This window comes from Phocoena sinus, chromosome 19 (genome assembly GCF_008692025.1).
Source record: "Phocoena sinus isolate mPhoSin1 chromosome 19, mPhoSin1.pri, whole genome shotgun sequence".
NCBI lineage: Eukaryota > Metazoa > Chordata > Mammalia > Artiodactyla > Phocoenidae > Phocoena > Phocoena sinus.
The window spans coordinates 39,743,995-39,766,361 of NC_045781.1; the positions used below are offsets into that span (position 1 = coordinate 39,743,995).

The 22,367-nt window shown below is 38.4% G+C and overlaps 1 protein-coding gene across 1 annotated transcript in view; it reads right to left on the bottom strand.

Moving 5' to 3' along the window:
• Positions 1–2,449: 2,449 nt before the first annotated feature.
• Positions 2,450–22,367, bottom strand: part of TERB1 (telomere repeat binding bouquet formation protein 1) — a 42,515-nt gene continuing 22,597 nt past the window's right edge. The window contains exons 12-17 of the mRNA XM_032613937.1: positions 14,253–14,602; positions 12,845–12,909; positions 12,457–12,552; positions 7,099–7,248; positions 5,971–6,036; positions 2,450–2,817 (exon numbers count right to left, since the gene is read on the bottom strand). Coding sequence (XP_032469828.1) covers positions 2,630–2,817; positions 5,971–6,036; positions 7,099–7,248; positions 12,457–12,552; positions 12,845–12,909; positions 14,253–14,602 — 915 coding nt within the window. The 3' untranslated portion in view covers positions 2,450–2,629. The remainder of the gene's footprint in view (positions 2,818–5,970; positions 6,037–7,098; positions 7,249–12,456; positions 12,553–12,844; positions 12,910–14,252; positions 14,603–22,367) is intronic.

A 22,367-nucleotide genomic window follows, 5' to 3' on the forward strand; every position in this document is an offset into this window, starting at 1 on the left:
CAAGAAAGTAGGATATGTCAGAAAAGCAACCATGTATGTGGGATCCAGATGAGTAGGATTCTGATCCTGACTCTGCCAGAATTTTGGCAGCATGAATTATGGCAGATCCAACAAATGGGCATATCATCTGCCAACCTGAATATAAGGTTCAAACAAGACAACGGGAGTGAAAACCTATTAAGAATTATACCCTGGAAATCTAGGAAGAGCAGGAAAAGTGCTCTAGGTCATAAAACGGTAAGCAGTGTCTGAATTTTCACAGGACAAAAGATGGAGTTGAAAACTACAGGCTAGTGAACTTCATCAGCCCTAGGTGAAATTCTCTAATGTGACCAGTTGGAAAAGGAAAAGACAGCACCAGATTTACAGTTTCTATTTTGCAGGAATAGCAGGTAGGAGGATGCTGCAGACCTTGAAAATTCAGATTTCAACGGGGCATTTGCCAATGCACATCATAGACAAGAAAGTGAAATGTAGGCTGGATGATAGTGTTGAGGCTTGTTAAAGACCAGGCCCAGAGGGGGCTGATGAGCAAGGACCACCAGAGGAGGCTGCTAGGGACCTGACCCAATCTCCTGCCCTGACCCAGCCAATTCAGGGTGCCATCCATGACTGGGATGAGAATGCAGCAGCACACTCACAGAAGCTGTGGATGACCTGAAGCAGGAAGGAAGGCCTAACACACTGGATGACAAACTGAGTACAAACTAATTCTAACAAGATTAAATTTAACAGGGGCCACTGAAGTCCTGTAGTGGAGTTAAAAATACATGTGTAAGAACAAGATAGAAATTAATAAAAATTATAAGTCTTAACTATATCAACTATAATCGGAGAGTTGGTCATGTAGAATGCCAAGAAGTATCTTAGGTAAGGTCCATAAAACCTCTTTGGTCCTAGCAAAGAAGCTGATCCCCCTACTCTGCCAGTCAGGCCACATTTCTTTCTGGACACAGTTTATAAACAAAAAGGTATCCAGTGGTCAGTGACTACGCTCATAAGGGGACATGACACTGTTCAGCTGAAACAGGAAGTAGCTGGGGCTCATCAGCATGAAGGATAAAGGATGGAGGAGAAAGTGATAGATATCTATCTGTAACTCTCTCAAGGGCTGGTATGTGGAAAAGAGATTCAACTTTTGTGGTTCTGCAGGAGGTACTCCAGAAAAGTATATTTCATTTTAGCATAACGAAGAACTGACCATCAATTATCACCCTGTGAAATAGTAAATTCCAGGTTTCTGAGGATATATGCAAAACTAAAGATAGCCAATGTCCAGATCGTTGTACAGCAGTTTATGCCTCCGGCAGGGAACTATAACTGAGGTCAGCCCCAACTCCAAGGGTCTGACATTTTAGAGATCCCTTTTTATTCCCTGTTGAACTGGCCAGGTCTGAGTCCCTAAAGTCAAACAGTCCTCTAATATGGGATCATTCTTTGGCTTTCCTTTTGATGTGTATTCACTTACTTTACTACCAAATTCTATTTGAGGGAAAAAAGCAGTTCACATTAACCAAAAGTTAGCCAAGGGTTAGGATAAAATTTCAAGGTTTCAGAAGGCAGTATAGGTTATTTTAAATATAGTGTCAGTGACTGACACAAAACAGTGTCCCAGCTACAGTATGTCATACTCTTGGGGATGCTCTGTAAGTAGTATTTGATTTCCTGTTACATAGATAATTTCCAATCAATCAAAAAAAAAAAACTATTGCCAGTAAGGCTGAGGCAACAGACAAAATATTTTCCCCTTTGACCTAAAACAACATTCATACATCTTGAGAAATACACATCAAAATAACCCAGCAGATCATTTAAATCATCCCCATAGTGCTTAGGAAATACTGACAGATAATGGACTAGAGTCATTCACACTTTAAATGATACAAAGAATTTTCCTAATTGTAAATTATTCTCATGCTTAAAATTTTTCTGCTTATTAACCCTCTGGAATTTTCATTGTGGATCAGAATAAAAGATATTTAATAAAAATTCTGCTTTATCTAAGTAGACATAGTCATGATCTGAAAGGTGAAAGAATCCATGCTTATAGGGAAATACCCTTTGGTATTTATATGAATGACATGAAGCAGTGACCCAATGAGTACATAAGCACAACTGAGCTTTCATGCCTTGATACTTGATCACTTTGCCATAGCAACAGCATTTTAGGTATAATGGAGGATGCATCAGCATGATGGAATATAAAAAGAGTAAGAAAAATAGAAGTTTGAGATCTAATAGTTTGGTTTCCAACTTGAAGAAAACTAACTTAAAAGCAAACAATAAAAAGTTGTTTTAAACAATTTTTGTTGTTGTTGTTATTGTTGTTGTTTTGACCGTGCTGCGAGGCATGTGGGATCTTAGTTCCCTGACCGGGGATCAAACCCATGTCCCCTGCATTGGAAGTGTGGAGTCTTAACCACTGGATCACCAGGGAAATCCAAAAGTGTATTTGTTTTATAAATTATTTTAATAGTTTGATGAGCTACAGCATCACAAAAAGTAATTAAAACAGTATCCCCATTGCCACATTTCCTGCCTCATAAGAGTTTATAAGAATATTTAAAATTTTGTATTTTCAACACACTGTACTTTAAGATATCAAACTAAAAACTAACAAGTCTTCCAATCAAGGAGCCACACACTTGGGGCGTTTGGTCAGCTTGTGGTATTTGTGAGCAAGGTCCACAGCCTTCCGTCCTTGCTGAAAGGGGAAAGACCACAAAATTAAATTCCAGTGATTTCCCATTTTCTTAACTCCATTGAAAAGGTAATTTACTTCTTCTTCAGTAAAGTTTTTACGAATTCTTCTTTTTTCTGCAATTAATGAGAATTGTAGGATACATTAGTACTTGCTGAAAAAAGATTTCTTGAGACCCAAATAAATGCTTAACTTATTCTAAGGATATGGATTACACAGTGAGAAAACTTCATGCCTGGACTACTCATCATATAGAAATCCACTTCAATTAAAACAAAACAAAACTGAGTGCTTACTATTAAACTAGATGCTATCACTGTGATCTCTTCAATAATTGTAACAATCCTATTGTGATAATATTCGCAAAATCCTTCGATCAAGAAACACAAAATTTTATAAACATTTGATTGTTAATTCTCTCAACATTCCTGTGAGGACAGTTAACAAACAGCTTACCTATCTTACAGACACAGTCTTCCCAAAGGGCTCCATAACTTCATAGAATAGAATCCGCATCCCCTGCATTGGAAGGTGGATTCTTAACCACCGGACCACCGGGGAAGTCCCTTAAGCTTTTTAATTCACTGTTAATGCACATTATCATTGTGGGTAGATGCAGATGAGGAAGAGTTTTTGTATTTCCAATTAAGTCTGCTATTTACTTTAGTAGGACCTTGGATAGCTATGCTGGGACAACCTTCGAAAATCTTGCCTTTGCATGTCATGACTGTTAGTCCATCTCTCCTCAGATAGGAGCCATAGTTCAGATCTTTTAAAGCAGGAGGGAAAAATCTTACCAGCAGAAGGCCAAGAAATCAATGAAAATAATGTCTAAATATTACTTAATGGTATTCCTTAGAATGCAGGCTCCATGAAGACTGGGATTTTTGTCTGTTTTACTCCTCATGTGTCCCCAGTGCCTAAGACAGTATCTGACACATAGTAGGTGATCAATAAATATTTGTTGACAGAAAAATGTTACTACCAGTAAAAACTGTTTTAAAACTTATCAATGAAGTTAATTCTTACTTGGGTCTACTGGAAAACTGTGGTTATCCGAGAAATAGATGATTTCAACTTCACTTGCTAAATGATTTGAACTCATTATAATCAGGACCAGATGGGTTATTATAACATTCAAGATATTGGGTCCTGGGGGTGTTCATGTAGAGCCAATCCCCACTTTTCCCCTGCAGTTGCCATCTCACTGACTTTAAATTAGCATCTGTGCCAAATACCTCAAAGGTTACCACAGCAGCATAGTTGACAGACTAGAAGAAGGAAACAGCTCTCTACACCACAAGACTCTCTCCTGTGACTTCTTTAGTGCTCCTCCTAATACTGACTGGGCATTAGAAAAAAGCAGGGAAAAATAGGCAAGAGGGCTCAGTCCTAGAGACTCTTATTTTTCAAACCCTCTCAAGATATCAATCCATCCTAAAAGAGAGCCTTGCCCCCAAGGCTCTTTAAATACTTAGATACTGCAAATGGTCCCTTCTCAAAAGAAGAGTCTCAAATTTGAGTGTAACCTATAACCAAATGAAAGGTGATGAATGTCTCTAGTATGAAAGGGAAATTTATTAAGAGGGGGGAAAATGGCAGTACATCAAATATTCCTGGCCTGCTTGTAAAAGAGATATAAGACCAATCTAATCACTACCTCCTCAAGATGTCTTTCTAAATTTGAAAAAAGCAGGCCAACTTATTAACTATTGGATTTTAGCTAAGCAACTCGAACCTACAAAAAAGATGTAGGTATTTACGAGCTGAAAGTGACTTAAAAATATTTAGGATCCCTCTGTATAATCAATATATAGCCATAATTATGTATATTTCATGATGCTCTGCAAATGATTTTACTATGAAAAATGATTATAGAATACTTTTAGTTGTTATATATTTGCTTTTAAGACAGGCTGCTCAAGAAATTCTATTATTGGGCTTCTCTGGTGGTGCAGTGGTTGACAGTCGCCTGCCGATGCAGGGGACATGGGTTCGTGTCCCGGTCTGGGAAGATCCCACGTGCCACGGAGCGGCTGGGCCCATGAGCCATGGCCACTGAGCCTGCGCGTCCGGAGCCTGTGCTCCGCAACGGGAGAGGCCACAACAGTGAGAGGCCCGTGTACTGCAAAAAAAAAAAAAAAAAAAAGAAAAGAAATTCTATTATTTGATGCCAACTCCTTGTCAAAAAGATTTCCAACTGCAACGTTTCTATGGAAAAATACCCATTTTCTAACAGTTTCTACAGAAAATATTACTTCAAAAAGTGGGCTACCCTGTAGTGGTACTGCGCTTAATTTTAATTTGTATGCAGAAATTTTAACCTAGAAAAAGACCTAGTTATAAAAAGTAAATTTGAAATTTCTTTCAAGGTTTTGGCAGTGAAAATGGCCAAACAAAAGTATGTGGCAAAATGTTTCTTGTATGGATCAAGTCCAAATGTCTTCACAATAAATAACTGAATGGCTCTACAGATATTACTAATTTCAAGGTGACTTTGACAAGGAGTGTACTCAACTGCTTAGTCTTACTCTGCACATACTAATTCCATATGAACCGAAGATAATGGTAATGTTCTTTAAGTCTTGTGATAAATTTGAAATGGTGATTAACCCTGTAGTTAAAGAAAAACTCCTGTAAATTAACTCATAGTTTAGAAATATTTTAATTTTTAAACAGGGCTCTAAGGTTTATACTATTTGTCTCTTCAATTTTGATTGTTCAAAGTGCTACAGATGTGAACCAAAATCTTCCACAAAATTTGTCTGAAGCACTTGTGCATAGGAGAATAATTTTGCTCTTAAAACAGAAAAGTGATCCTGAGGATAGAAAAGGGGATTCTGGAGAAAGACAGGCTTGCATTTGAATCTAAGTTCTGCCATTTGCCAACTCATTGGCAAATTTCGGCTATTTTCCTACTGCTATGCAACCTAAAAGAAAACAAATTAAAGTGGGAATAAAATAATACCTTATCTTCCAATGTCATTATATGAAATAAAGCAAATAACATGTATAAAACAACTAACACATAGGAGGTTCTTAATAAACGTTAGTTTTCTCCTGCCCCTTCCCCAGATGAAAAGTAATAGATGAGCAAGCAACATGAAAAAGGGAAGAGGGAAGCCTCTTTTGGCAGGAAGTATGACCCTCATCAGAAGCAAGGGTTATCATTTAAAAGCCATTAATGATGTGACTGAGAACAATCATTCAGCTGTTCTTTTTCAGGAATACATGAAATTTATATTTATTTAAAAATTAAATATATTCACTTATTCCTCCAGGCGTAGTAGATTCATTATTGAGTTTTCCTCTTCTACGTGGGGTCAGCAGAATTTCTGAAAAATACAGAAAACATTTAGTGTACTTAGAGTATCAATCTGAGTAGTATCACATCAATTCCATTAGTATGATATTCCCTTTTTCCCTCTTCTAATGGGAATCCTTAGGCGGATTAGGAAGAATTTTTAAATTACTAGAGACTAAACCTACTCCCTGGGAACATTTTAAATCACAGTTGCTCAGAGACAGATTTTATTTTTTTTTTTTTTTTTTTAATTAATTAATTATTTTTGGCTGTGCTGGGTCTTCATTTCTGTGCGAGGGCTTTCTCTAGTTGTGGCGAGCGGGGGCTACTCTTCATCGCCATGCGCGGGCCTCTCACTATCGTGGCCTCGCGGCCTCTCTTGTTGTGGAGCACAGGCTCCAGACGCGCAGGCTCAGTAATTGTGGCTCACGGGCCTAGGTGCTCCACGGCATGTGGGATCTTCCCAGGCCAGAGCTCAAACCCGTGTCCTCTGCATTGGCAGGCAGATTCTCAGCCACTGCGCCACCAGGGAAGCCCCAGATTTTCTTTTCAACATTATTTTACCCTTTATCTTTTAATATACTTAATGTTCTAGATCATAGTTCAGAAGGTATGGTTATAATTACAGTTTTGGGTTTTTTTAACATCTTTATTGGAGTATAATTGCTTTACATTGTTGTGTTAGTTGTTGCTGTATAACAAAGTGAATCAGCTATACATATACATATATCCCCATATCTCCTCCCTCTTGCGTCTCCCTCCCATCTTCCCTATCCCACTCCTCTAGGTGGTCACAAAGCACCGACCTGATCTCCCTGTGCTATGCGGCTTCTTCCCACTAGCTATCTATTTTACATTTGGTAGTGTATATATGTCCATGCCGCTCGCTCACTTCGTTCCAGCTTACCCTTCCCCCTCCCCGTGTCCTCAACTCCATTCTCTATGTCTGCGTCTTTATTCCTGTCCTGCCCCTAGGTTCCTCAGAACCATTTTTTTTTTTTAGATTCTATATACATGTGTGTTAGCGTATGGTATTTGTTTTTCTCTTTCTCACTTACTATAATTACAGTTTTAAAATTGCTGAATTAATTACTTTTGTTACAGATAAGTGATTTCCTTAGTCCATTTTTATATCTGTCTTCAGCTTCCACAATGACTTTGTGACGATCACATTGGTATGGGCAAGAGTGTAAGAGCTTGCTAAAAGTTCGACTATTCAGGAATTTTCCTACTGCTATGCAACCTAAAAGAAAACAAATTTAAGTGATGTACAGATGTTACAAAAAATCTAATAACAAATTTATGAAAGCAAATATCTTTATGATGGTACCTGAAGTGAAATCAGCAACTTAATTATAAATACATCAAGAAACTCCAAGTCATGTCATGTGAGAGAGTAAAGACACCAAATATAATACAGTGAAATAACTGTTGCCATAGCGGTGTGAACAGAGTTATGGTGATATAGAAAAGCAGCATCTACCTTGGCCTAATTCTGAGCAGGAGTCACTATCAGGGAAGATGTCCAAAGGAAGTGACCCTTATGCCCAGTCGTCTTTTTTTTCTTCTTCTTTTTTTTAATGTTTTACTATGGAACATTTCAAACACACGAGAATAAAGAGAAAAGTATAATTACCCACCACGTATCCATCATCCAGCTTCAACAATTATTAACTCATGGTCTGTCATATTTTATCTTCCCCCACCTACTCAGCTCTGCCCCCCATGTACACACTGGATTATGAAGGCTGCAATTTGCATTCTAGTATCATTTCATCTGTAAATACTTCATATGCATTCTTAACAGATAAGAACTCTTTTTAAAAAAAACACTTACTTTGTTTTATTTTTTTTAATGGCAAAACCACTATTACACCTAAGAAAATTATGCTTAATATAATCTAATATCCAGTTAGTGTTCAAATTTCCCCATCATTTCAAAACTTTCTCTTTACAGTTGGTTTATTTGAATCATGATCCAAAGAAGGTCCGCCATTACATTCAGCTGGTATGTCTCTTGAGTTTCTTTTAATCTACCAATTCTCCTCTCTTCCTCTTTGTCATTTACTTGTTGTAGACCCTGGGTCATTTGTAATGTGCAGCTTCCCAAAGGCTGGGTTTTGCTGATTACATCCTAGCTGCATCCTTTAAAATATTCCTGTGTGCCCAAGAAACTTGTAATTAGATCTAGATGATTGATCAGATTCAGGTTCAATTGTTTTTTTGTGTGTTTTTGTTTTTTTGGTTTTTGCGATACACGAGCCTCTCACTGTTGTGGCCTCTCCCGTTGCGGAGCACAGGCTCCGGACGCGCAGCCTCAGCAGCCATGGCTCACGGGCCCGGCCGCTCCGCGGCATGTGGGATCTTCCCCGACCAGGGCATGAACCCGTGTCCCCTGCATCGGCAGGCGGACTCTCAACCACTGCGCCACCAGGGAAGCCCAGGTTCAATCGTTTTTCGTAGAACTCCTCACAGGTAGTATTGTGTACTTCTTACTGCATCACATTAACAGGAACATAAAGTTTGACTATCTCTCTTTTTATGATATTAAGATTGATCAGTAGGTTCAGGTAATGTTAGCTACATCCATCCATTATAAAGTTCTCTATCCACCTGTCACCTACAGGAAAAGTTAGCCAGGCAGAAAGTTGGCAAGGATGAGGACATTTCAAGTACAAAGAACACATCAAAAGCACAGAAGAGTAAAAAAGCATAGTATGTTCAGAGAATCACAGGTACTGTGTGTGGCTGGAGTATAAGGTATGAGAGAACTGTGGGAGAAAAGTTGAGGTTGGTAAGGGCTGCAAGGGGCCAGGTCAAAAACAGTCTTGAAAGTCATCTTAAGGATTTTTAACTACTATCTTCAAGTCAATGGGAAGAACTGATGGATATTTATTAAGCAGGGAAATGACAAGATTTGTCTACAGAAAGCTCAACTGAAGGTAAGAGGATCAGTTGAGGGGTAACTTAAACAGTCCAGATAAATAAGGAGGTTCTGAAACACAGCATTTGCAGGGAGAATGCAGAGATTTCTGAGGTAAAATTGGTGAATAATGAGCTGTCGGGGTAAGGGAGACATTTAGGACAATTCGATTGTAATGGATCGAATGGCAAAGTTTGGAATAAGCATGGCACATTTCTGGTGGACTTAAACAGAACAAATTGCAGTAAAATTTAACAAGTGGAAGCAGGACAAAGTTCCACACAATTCTGAAAGCCAGGCAGAGAGTTTGATTTAGTGAGCTACAGAGAAGTGCTGAGGGTTATTTAGCATGGTGACATGATACAAAGCACATATGAGGAAGAGAAGTTAATAGCAATACACGTTACTTGGGGGTTGGTGAGACTTGAGACTGAAAGACTGCTAGTAATTTAGGCATGAAGGAAAAGGGGCCTGTGTGGGAAAGAAAGAAAGAACCAAATATGATAGACTAGAAATAGGGGATGTAAGGAGAAAAGATAGTTATAGATGATTCAAGGTTTGAAATCTGGGGGGCCAGAAGAATAATGGCTACATTAATAAAAATGGAGTGGCTGGAGGGGGGGCAGTTTAAGAGGGAGAAAGATGTTTTGTTTTGAATACATTAAGCTTGAAATAACAAAATATTAAAGTGAGTATGTCCTAGGTACAGCTGGATATGGAAGAATGAGGCTATAACCCAAAGTAGAAGTGAAGTATGGAGATACAGATTTGAAAATCATTGGTAAAACGATAGATGATGCCAGCTGCATCTATGATGCTGCAGCAGAGTTGAGTAAGTGCTGTAGACTATACATTGGGGGGAGTATCTGTAGAAATTTGGCAGGAAGATAAGATAAAGGAATAAAGGTAATAAAATGGAGAGCTTTATAGACTGTAAACTTCCTGAAGTGAGGACTGAGTTCTATTCATCTCTGATTCCAGGGCCTGCTGCAGAATAAGCACTCCCTAAGTGTCTGCAAAATGAATGGTCACTGAGGGAGCAAAGCAACTAGGAAGGAACTATATCAGACAAACTAAGGGATGAAAGGGAGTTAACAGTTATAGAGCATCCATTCTACGAACTGGAATATTTTTGACCAGAGGTTCCCAACTGTCTCACTCTGTGGCATCTTTAAGATCTTGGTGATTGGGACTTCCCTGGTGGCGCAGTGCTTAAGAATCCACCTGCCAATGCAGAAGATACGGGTTCGATCCCTGGTCCAAGAAGATCCCACATGCTGCGGAGCAACTAAGCCTGTGCACCACAACTACTGAGCCCACATGCCGCAACTACTGAAGCCCCTGCACCTAGAGCGCGTGCTCTGCAGCAAGAGAAGCCCGCGCACTGCAACAAAGGGTAGCCCCCACTCACTGCAACTAGAGAAAGCCTGCACGCAACAATGAAGACCCAACACAGCCAAAAAAAAATTAAAAAAAAAAAAAAAAAAGATCTTGGTGATTTTTTCACAGCACCCTTAGGCCAAAAGAAATACCAAATGTTCTGTTAGGTCCAAAACAACTCAATATGTATTTATGTTCTAACAACTTGGTAGCCATTTAAAAAAATAATAGACCTAAATTTGAAATATATATATTTGTATTTCATTCTTATTAATTACAATTACTTTCTAATGGGATTTGTGCAACAATTGGGTACAGCACAAGTTCTCAAAACTTGTAATCAGACTGGACACTGCCACCCTCATTTCCTGTTCCACAGATTTTCATGTGGTGCTTGCTTTTTAAAAATCACAACAACTGGGACTTCCCTGGTGGTGCAATGGTTAAGAATCCGCCTGCCAATGCAGGGGACACGAGTTCGAACCCTGGTCTGGGAAGATCCCACATGCCACAGAGCAACTAAGCCCGTGCACCACAACTACTGAGCCTGTGCCCTAGAGCCCGCGTGTCACAACTACTGATGCCCACAATGAGAAGCCACCGCAGTAAGAAGCCTGCACACCACAACGAAGAGTAGCCCCCGCTCGCCACAACTAGAGAAAGCCTGCGTGCAGCAACAAAGACCCAACACAGCCAAAAATAAATAAATTAATAAATAAATTAATTAAAAAATCACAACAACCACTGAAAACCCAGCTTCAGAAAGATGTGACATCATCAAAAGAGATGTAGTACAATCTAATGGTGAAACTGTGAACTACTTTGAGCTAGTAGTTTACGTGGTGTCCAGAAGATGTTGACCATTTTGTGTTTCACTTATAAAATTTTAAATATTGTGTAGTGCCCTTGTGAGTTCACTGCAGAGCCCCAGGGAGCTCGGGTGGACAGTTTGGGAACTATGGTTTTCAAATGAGAGGAGAGGATTTCAAGGAATGGTAGTTGACAGTGCAGAAATACTAAAGACAATAAGAATCTTTTAAAAAGTCATTGGTTTGGGGGTTAAAAAAGAGGTTTCAGGTAACCTTTAACATTAAAGTTTAGTAGAATGGCAATAAAAGAAGCTAGACTGCAGGGAGTTAAGAAGGGAAAGAATACGCTGAAAGAGAAGGGAACAAGAGCAGGAATCTGGTAATAGATGGTGGAAGAAAGAACAGATGAATACTTGAAGGGATAGCAAATCACACAAAGTATTTGGGTATTTTTTAAGATGAGGAGAAATGAACATAGTTTAAGGTGGGGCAAATGGAGGTAATGAATAGAAAGGGACTAAAGAGAAAGCCTACACAAGTATTATTATAAAATGGAGAGAAAACATAGATGGGATTTGGATTATAGCTAGATATCAGTTTTAGAGTAAAAGAGATAAACCCTTCATCTAAGACAGAAGAATAGTAATATTTTGAGCCTAATGTGGAATAGCCTCAGTTTTCTCCAAAGAGCAGGGTGCAACAGTAAGAGTAAACAAAGAGCAAATACTGGGATATGAAGGAGAAGAAGGGATGGAATAAGCACTGTGGAATTCTGGATTATTTATAATCCAGAACATATCCCTATTTATTGGCTCTCTGAAAATATAAAAAATGTTTACCTTACTCAGTAAAATTAAACTTATAGATGGTGACAGAAAGAGAATAATAAAGTAATTTTTTAAGAGTATTAGCTGCTGAACTGGCTTGCAGGGCAGAAATTGAGACACAGATGTAGAGAACAAACGTATGGACACGAAGCGGGGAAGCGCTGGGGTGGGGGTGGTGCTGTGATGAACTGGGAGATTGGGATTGACATATATATACTAATATGTATAAAATGGATAACTAATAAGAACCTGCTGTATAAAAAAATAAATAAAATAAAATTCAAAAAAAGAAAAAAGAGTATTAGCTGTATTGATTCATATGAACAAATACTGGGAACACAGACTAATGCAGATAGAAGGTATTAATTCGAGTGTTTTATGAGACCCCAGATTGTTATTTCTCCAAAGGGAATGAACTTTAAATCACACAGGTAGAACTATTACAAATTCTAGTTAATTAACATCATATAAAGCTTTAATTATGAAACAACTACAATTAAAAAAATATTTACCTGAGCATCTATACTTCAATATTTTGGAACAATTGTCTGTTGCTAGAAAACCAATGACTTCTTTATTTATTATATCTGAACATAATGTCAATGGATCTGGGGAAAAAAATTGCAAAATGAAAGATATTTTTGATTAGTGAAAAGGACCTGACATTTATAAGATTTATTAATTCTCAAGAGTTTCATAAACTGTAGCCCAGTACTCCACTTCCAGTCATCCTGGTGGATATACGGAAAGGATATCAATAAAAGGTGACTGAGGCGTTTAGACCAGAAAAAGAGTCAAAGGCATGGCTTATATGTTAGAGGGACGATATTACTTTTAGCTATATTAATCACCTAAATATATTTTCTTGAACAATCAAAGAAGAAACATTTTTAGTCATACCTGTTACTGGTAACTGTTGCTTTGTGTTTTTGCCAATAGGATTTGGATGTTTAAAAATATGGTCGCTAAAAGAAAATAGACACCAGATTAATAAAAGTAAACATATTGTTTGGTATGTGAACAAATCTTTCCATAAGCAGTAGTGTGATTCTGATGTTTGACAGGCAGAAAGAGCTGGAGTCAGGATCTACCAAAATCTACCAAATTCTGCCAAAGTATGGTATGCAATGGTTATAGCCTTGTTTCTAAAAGTGGAGTTAACTACTATATATGATAAAAAATAGATAAACAATAAGGACCTATAGTATAGAACAGGAAACTTTATTCAATATGTTGTAATAATGTATAATGGAAAAGAATCTGATAAAGTATATATATGTGTGTATGTGTGTGTGTGTATATATATATATATATATATATATATATATATATATATATAAAACTGAATCACTTTGCTGTACACCTGAAACATTGTAAATCAACTCTACTTCAATTAAAAAAAAAAAAGTGGAGTTAAACAAGACTCCAGAGGTCAATAATACTGATGCCAGCAGAAACATGGAATAAAAAGTTATAAAAGAGGAAAATAGGAAGGAAGGAGAGCAAAAAAGAGGAAATAACAAATTCATTGGGCCAGAGGGCAAGAAGGTTGGCCCAAGAGCATATCCCACTACTTCCCAATTCTATATCCCTGAGAAATCGGGTTAAAATTACATGAAGAACGGTTTTGAAAAGGAAAAAGGGGGTGTGATGATGTAATCCATCTGTCTAACACTTAGTTTACCCTGCAGCCTCCCCAGAACATAGCACCATTCTCTTCAGTTTCCCTCCTAGCCCAGTAACTATCAGAAGAGCAGAACACAAGAAAGGCTTTAGGAAGAAAAGCTGCAATTCCAGGTCCAGCCCCACAGGCTACCCATGAGCGAGAAAGGACATACACTGGAGGTGAGGTACAGGGAACAAATGAAAAGACAAGCCTAAACCAGATTTTCATCACTCCTTACTCCCTTTTATCAAGTTAAACTTACAAACTGGCTTTTGCTAAATTGCTGATGGATTATCAATACGTGCATTGTTATTTCAGCTACAGAGGTTCAGTTTAAGTTTTCTGAGTATCCCTTCTAAAATTCAAATCTGATCGTGTCACTCAATTTAAAATCGTCAGCGGCTCCCTATACTCTATAAGTTATAACAGAAAATCTTGAGTAGTATTACATGCAAGGCCCTAGATAAACTGGCCCATACTGGCCCATCCAAACTCCTTTCCCAACATTTCCTACATTAGGCTCCTCTTAAAACCATGCTTATCATTTCTATATCCCAGTGTTTAAGAGTATGGCACATAGTACTACACACACACACACAAATGCTGAATAAATAAAAGTTAGAAACAATTATTAAACTATACCTTGATTGAGAAACAAAATTCTTTTTTTCAAAGGTTGTTTCTTCACGTAAGTTTTGATTGCAGCTTGAATTGGCTTTACATAAAGTCTTATTTTGCTCACTCTCCCTATAACAAGCATTAACTGGATTTGCACTCTTTAACAGGGTCTTCATTTGATCATCATTTGTACATGCTTTGGACATGACTTCATGGGACTTATAACTCTGAAGCTTTCTAGACTGGCTTTTATCCCTATCTTCTGCTTTGGAACCTCCACCACTGCTATCTGCATGGAGGTGTTTCAATGTATTTTGAATATTTATGTTCATAGATGAAACATAATCCTTATATTTTACTCTTTGTACTCTTTCCTGTAATGTAAAAATAAGTAAATAATTTCAAAATAATCATTTGCTTTATAATTCAATTTACACTCCCTTTAAATAATGCAGAAAAAGTTTATGATTGTCAATAGAATATACATTATAAAGGGGGTAGTTTACATTAGGAAGGAAGGGGAGAATATTCTTTAAATGATTTGGGGACATTGGGTAGTCAACTTGGGAAAAAGATAAACTGAATACATATCTCACAATTTACACAAAAATAAAGTAAAAATTAACTAAATATTTAAATATAAAAAAATGAAATTATATATGTTCTAAAAGAAACCATGATGTTTTAATATTCTCAATGGGAGGAATACCTTTCCAAGTATTACAAAAAATCAATAAATCATAAAAGAAAAACCTATACTTTACCACATAAAAATTTTTTTTAAGTTCTGCTAGAGATGAAGAATATTGGGGGGTGGGGACCCAGAGGAAAAAAGGGCCAAAAGCAAAATCAAATACAAATCAAAACAGCTAGAAAGAATATGTATGTCATATCTTGAGCTACAGTAGAATTTTTCTAGTAACATTTATAAAAAGCTACTACAATGAACTATGAAAAAGATCAGTAACAGTGTAGAAACATAGGCAAAGGAGATGAACAGTTCACAAGAAAGGAAATATAAATAAATAGCTCTTACACATATGAAAAATGCTCCATCTCACTTTAATAAGAGAAATAAACATTAAAGGTAAATGAGATATCTTTCTTTATTTTATTTTTTTTACCTTTTGGCCCCACCACACAGCATGTGGGATCTTAGTTCCCCGACCAGCGATCGAACCCGCGCCCCCTGCATTGGAAGTTCGAAGTCTTAACCACTGGACTTCCAGGGAAGTGCCATAGACGTCTTTTTTTCTTTTTCTTTTTTTTTTGCGATACGTGGGCTTCTCACCGTTGTGGCTTCTCCCGTTGCGGAGCACAGGCTGCGGACGCGCAGGCTCAGAGGCCATGGCTCACGGGCCCAGCCGCTCCGCGGCATGCGGGATCTTCCCGGACCGGGGCACAAACCCGTGTCCCTTGCATCGGCAAGCAGACTCTCAACCACTGCACCACCAGGGAAGTCCCTAGACATCTTTCTTCATTTATGACATTGGCAAAGATCAAAAGGGTATAGGGAAACGTTCTGTACATTATGGGGGAGAGTGTAAACTGGTACACCTCTATGGAGAAACAATTTGACAGTATCTTTCATAATAAAAACTGTGGGACTTCCCTGGTGGCACAGTGGTTAAGAATCCGCCTGCCAATGCAGGGGACACCGGTTTGATCCCTGGTCTGAGAAGATCTCACATGCCACGGAGCAACTAAGCCTGTGTGCCACAACTATTGAGCCTGAGCTCTAGAGCCCATGAGCCACAACTACTGAAGTCCGTGCGTTCTAGGGCCCACGTACTGTAACTACTAAGCCCACGTGCTACAACTACTGAAGCCCGCGCGCCTAGAGCCTGTGCTCCGCAACAAGAGAAACCACCAAAATGAGAAGCCCACGCACTGCAACGAAGAGTAGCCCCCGCTGGCCACAACTAGAGCGAGAAAAGCCCAAGTGCAGCAACGAAGACCCAACGCAGCACAAAACAAACAAACAAAAAAAAACATTGTGTATATCTTTTTAAAAAATCCTATAGATATACTTTTACATGTGCAAAATGTTAATGTTATTAACTGCAGTATGGTTTGTAATAGCTAAAAGTTGGAACCTGAAAGTTCATCTCAAGGGGAACTAGCATATCCATCAGTGGAATACTCTGCAATTGTAAGATATATAGGTAGACAGATAGATAGATAGGACTTCCAGGTAAAGATGATGACTTTAACACCCATATTTATTTTCATTCCTTCCAAAAAAAAATTAGAACAACAGTTCTTAAAAAGGCATAGGTGGACTTCCCTGGTGGCGCAGCAACAAAGACCCAACACAGCTAAAAATAAATAAATAAACAAATTTATTAAAATAAATAAATAAAAAATAAAAAGGCATAGGGATTTCCCTGGTGGCACAGTGGTTAAGAATCTGCCTGCCAATGCAGGCGACATGGGTTTGATCCCTGATCCAGGAAGATCCCACACACCGCGGAGCAACTAAGCCCATGTGCCACAACTACTGAGGCTGTGCTCTAGAGCCCGCAAGCCACAACTACTGAGCCTGCGTGCACCTAGAGCCTGTGCTCTGTGACAAGAGAAGCCACCGCAATGAGAAGCCCACGCACCGTAATGAAGAGTAGCTCCCACCTGCCGCAACTAGAGAAAAGTCCGTGTGCAGCAATGAAGACCCAACGCAGTCAAAAAAAAAAAAGGCATAAACCCACAAGGAGAAGCATAAATTCCACAAGGAGAAATGGAAGAAGATACAAATGCAACAAAATTTTGGAATTGGAAAGCAGATAGGTGAATGACAGCCTATTTAGCAGACTTGATAAAGTTGAATTTAAATAAATGAAGCAGGGCTTCCCTGGTGGCGCAGTGGTTGAGAATCTGCCTTCCAATGCAGGGGACATGGGTTCGATCCTTGGTCCGGGAAGATCCCACATGCCGCGGAGCAACTAAGCCCACGTGCCACAACTACTGAGCCTGTGCTCTAGAGCCTGCGTGCCACAACTACTGAAGCCCACACGACTAGAGACCGTGCTCCACAATGAGAGAAGCCACCGCAATAAGAAGCCCGAGCACTGCAATGAAGAGTAGCCCCTGCTCGCCGCAACTAGAGAAAACACCTTGTTTTAGATGCAGGGCCTCCCCATCCCCAGGTCTGACCAATAAACTCTTTGGGAAAACCAGGAGAAAAAATTAGAATTGTCATTGATATATTTAAAAGAAGAATGCCTGTTAAGTCTTAAGTCCATGAAATGAGAATAAGATAATTGAAAAGGAGTAAAAAAGAGGCTTTGGTAACTAAAAACATAATAGCAGAAGTGAAAAACTCAATAGGTTAGTTTAAAAAGTAAATATGAGAACATTTCCCAGAATGTAGAACAAAAAAAGAGAAGAAAATAAGAGAGAAATGATAAGAAGGAAGACCAGCTCAAGAAGTCCAACAAATAAATAATAGGAGTTTCAGAAAACAAGGAAAGAGAAAACAGGGAAGCAATCATCACAGCATAATGCTATAAACTTTCCCAGAACTGAAGGACATAAGTCGACAGATTGAAAGGGCCCACTATGTATATAACACAATGAATGAAAAGAGACTGACACCACACTGTAAAATTTTAAAACACTGGGGATAAAAATTATATAAGCTTCCAGAAGGAGAACACAGGTCACACCAAAGGATCAGAATGGCTTTGGACCTCAAGAGTAACACTGGAAACTACAAGACTATGGAGCAACACTTTTAATATTCTGAGGTGATTTCCAATCTAGAATATTTTGTCTAACCAAACTATCAATTAATTCTGAAGGCAAAATAAAATTATTTTCATATTTACAAGGTCTCAAAAAAATTACATACTATGTACCCTTTTTCAGAAAGCTAAAGAAGAATGTAGCCCATCAAAATGGGAAACTAAACCAAAAAAGAGAGAATGACACAGGATCCAGGAAATCAGGAATCAAGGAAAGATACAAAGAGAATCATTAAGATGGTAAAGGAGTATCCCAGGGTAACAGCTGTGTACATGACATAAAGGATGTACCAGTTCTTAATTTATTGCTCCTCAACTCCAAACCTATCCTCCTTTGTCCTGCATTGTAAAACTTAAACTAGACTCTATAAGACCACTATTCTAGGGCTAGCCAGTGTTAGACTCTGACATCAGAATGTGCTAGAGGGGCAATACAAGGATGGAAGAAAAAGAAGGGACTTTTTCTTCTTTTGGTGCCGTGTTGTTTTGAGTGGAGGCAAGTGGAGGCAGACTTGTATTCTAGGAAATGTTAAAAGAGGTTCGTAGGGCTTCCCTGGTGGCGCAGTGGTTGGGAGTCCGCCTGCTGATGCGGGGGATACGGGTTCGTGCCCCGGTCTGGGAGGATCCCACGTGCCGTGGAGCGGCTGGGCCCGTGAGCCATGGCCGCTGGGCCTGCGCGTCCGGAGCCTGTGCTCCGCAACGCGAGAGGCCGCAGCGGTGAGGGGCCCGTGTACCGCAAAAAAAAAAAAAAAAAAAAAGAGGTTCATAATTTCTCTAAAATATAATTGTCCAGTGATTTTGCTCTTAGGTATTTATTGAAGAGAAATGAAAATGTACACTACAGGCACAGAAGTGTATACCAATGTTCACATAATATTATTGCTAGTAGCCAAGATCTAGAAGCAACCCAAATGTCTATCAGTTGGTGAATGGATACACAAGTTGTGGTGTGTCCATACTATGGAATATTACTCAGCAGTAAAAAGGAACAAAATATTAATAAAACAACATTGGTGAATCTAAAAAACATTATATATTAAGTGAAATAAATCAAACACAAAATATTATATAATATATGATTCCATTTACATGAAATTATAGAACGGACACTAATGACAGAAAGCAGATCAGTGAATTGCCTAGGCTGAGGATGGGGAATGGGACTGTCTATAAAGGGACACAAGGAAACACTTTAGGGTGAGTGGACTGTTCTATATCTTGACTGTCCTGATAGTTACACAACTGTATAAAATTATCATAACTCGGGGACTTCCCTGACAGTCCAGTGGTTAAGACTTTGCCTTCCAGTGCAGTGGGTAATGGTTCGACCCCTGGTTGGGAAGCTAAGATCCCATATGCCTCACAGCCAAAAAACCAAAACATAAAACAGAAGCAATATTGTAACAAATTCAATAAAGACTTTAAAAATGGTCCACATCAAAAAAGAAATAAGAAATAGAAATATGAACAGAACAATCACAAGTAACGAAATTGAAACTGTGATTTAAAATATTCCAACAAGCAAAAGTCCAGGACCAGATGGCTTCACAGATGAATTCTATCAAACATTTAGAGAAGAGCTAACACCCATCCTTCTCAAACTCTTCCAAAAAATTGCAGAGGAAGGAACACCCCCAAACTCATTCTATGAGGCCACCATCACCCTGATACCAAAACCAGACAAAGTACTACAAAAAAAGAAAATTACAGACCAATATCACTGATGAATATAGATGCAAAAATCCTCAACAAAATACTAGCAAACAGAATCCAACAACACATTACAAGGATCATACACCATGATCAAGTGGGATTTACCCCAGGGATGCAAGGATTCTTCAATATACGCAAATCAATCAATGTGACACACCATATTAACAAATTGAAGAAGAAAAACCATATGATCATCTCAATAGATGCAGAAAAAGCTTTTGACAAAATTCAACACCATTTATGATAAAAACTCTCCAGAAAGTGGACATAGATGGAACCTACCTCAACATAATAAAGGCCATTTATGACAAATGCACAGCAAACATCATTCTCAATGGTGAAAACTGAAAGCACTGCCTCTAAGATCAGGAACAAGACAAAAGGAATACAATTGGAAAAGAAGTAAAACTGTCACTGTTTGCAGATGACATGATACTATATATAGAGAATCCTAAAGACGCCACCAGAAAACTACTAGAGCTAATCAATAAATTTGGTAAAGTTGCAGGATACAAAATTAATGTACAGAAATCTCTTCCACTCCTATACACTAATGATGAAAAATCTGAAAGAGAAATTAAGGAAACACTTCCATTTACCACTGCAACAAAAAGAATAAAATAAAAAAAAAAAAAAAAAAAAAAAAAAAAAAAAGAATAAAATACCTAGGTATAAACCTACCTAGGAAGCCAAAAGACCTGTATGCAGAAAACTATAAGACAGTGATGAGAGAAATTAAAGATGATACAAACAGATGGAGAGATATACCATGTTCTTGGATTGAAAGAATCAATACTGTGAAAATGACTATACTACCCAAAGCAATCTACAGATTCAATGCAATCCCTATCAAATTACCGATGGCATTTTTTACAGAACTAGAACAAAAAATCTTAAAATTTGTATGGAGACACGAAAGACCCCAAACAGCCAAAGCAGTCTTGAGGGAAAAAAATGGAGCTGCAGGAATCAGACTCCCTGACTTCAGACTATACTACAAAGCTACAGTAATCAACACAATATGGTACTGACACAAAAACAGAAATATATATCAATGGAACAGGATAGAAAGCCAGAGATAAATCCACACACCTATGGTTAACTACTCTATGACAAAGGAGGCAAGGATATACAATGGGGAAAAGACAGTCTCTTCAATTCAATAAGTGGTGCTGGGAAAACTGGACAGCTACATGTAAAAGAATGAAATTAGAACACTCCCTAACACCATACACAAAAATAAACTCAAAATGGATTAAAGACCTAAATGTAAAACTGGACACTATAAAACTCTTAGAGGAAAACATAGGAAGAACACTCTTTGACATAAATCACAGCAATATCATTTTTGATCCACCTCCTAGAGTAACGGAAGTAAAAACAAAAATAAACAAATGGGACCCAATGAAACTTAAAAGCTTTTGCAAAGCAAAGGAAACTACAAACAAGATGAAAAGACAACCCTCAGAATGGGAGAAAATATTTGCAAACGAATCAACGAACAAAGGATTAATCTCCAAAATATATAAGCAGCTCATGCAGCCCAGTATTAAAAAACCAAACAACCCAATCCAAAAATGGGCAGAAGACCTAAATAGACATTTCTCCAAAGACATACAGATGGCCAAGAAGCACATGAAAAGCTACTCAACATCACTAATTATTAGAGAAATGCAAATCAAAACTGCAATGAAGTATCACCTCACACCAGTTAGAATGGGCATCCTCAGAAAATCTACAAACAACAAATGCTGGAGAGGGTGTGGAGAAAAGGAAATCCTCTTGCACTGTTGGTGGGAATGTAAATTGATACAGCCACTATGGAGAACAGTATGGAGGTTCCTTAAAAAACTAAAAATAGAATTACCATATGACCCAGCAATCCCACTACTGGGCATATACCCAGAGAAAACCATAATTCGAAAAGACACATGCACCCCAGTGTTCATTGCAGCACTATTTACAATAGCCAGGTCATGGAAGCAACCTAAATGCCCATCAACAGACAAATGGATAAAGAAGATGTGGTACATATATACAATGGAATATTACTCAGCCATAAAAAGGAACGAAATTGGGTCATTTGTAGAGACGTGGATGGACCCAGAGACTGTCATACAGAGTGAAGTAAGTCAGAAAGAGAAAAACAAATATCATATATTAATGCATATATGTGGAACCTAGAAAAATGGTACAGATGAACTGGTTTGCAGGGCAGAAATAGAGACACAGTTGTAGAGAACAAACGTATGGACACCAAGGTGGGAAAGTGGCGGTGAGGGGGGGCGGTGGTGGTGGGATGAATTGGGAGATTGGGATTGATATATACTCACTAATATGTATAAAATGGATAACTAATAAGAACCTGCTGTATAAAAAAATAAATAAAATTCTAAAATTCAAAATAAATAAATAAAACTTAGAAGATTATCTCTTGTGGAATAAAAAAAATTATTATAGGGCTTCCCTGGTGGCGCAGCGGTTGAGAGTCCGCCTGCCGATGCAGGGGACGCGGGTTCGTGCCCTGGTACAGGAGGATCCCACACGCCGCGCAGTGGCTGGGCCTGTGAGCCATGGCCACTGGGCCTGCGCGTCCAGAGCCTGTGCTCCTCAACGGGAGAGGCCACAGCGGTGAGAGGCCCGCGTATGGCCAAAAAAAAAATTATTAAAAGAAAATATATCATAA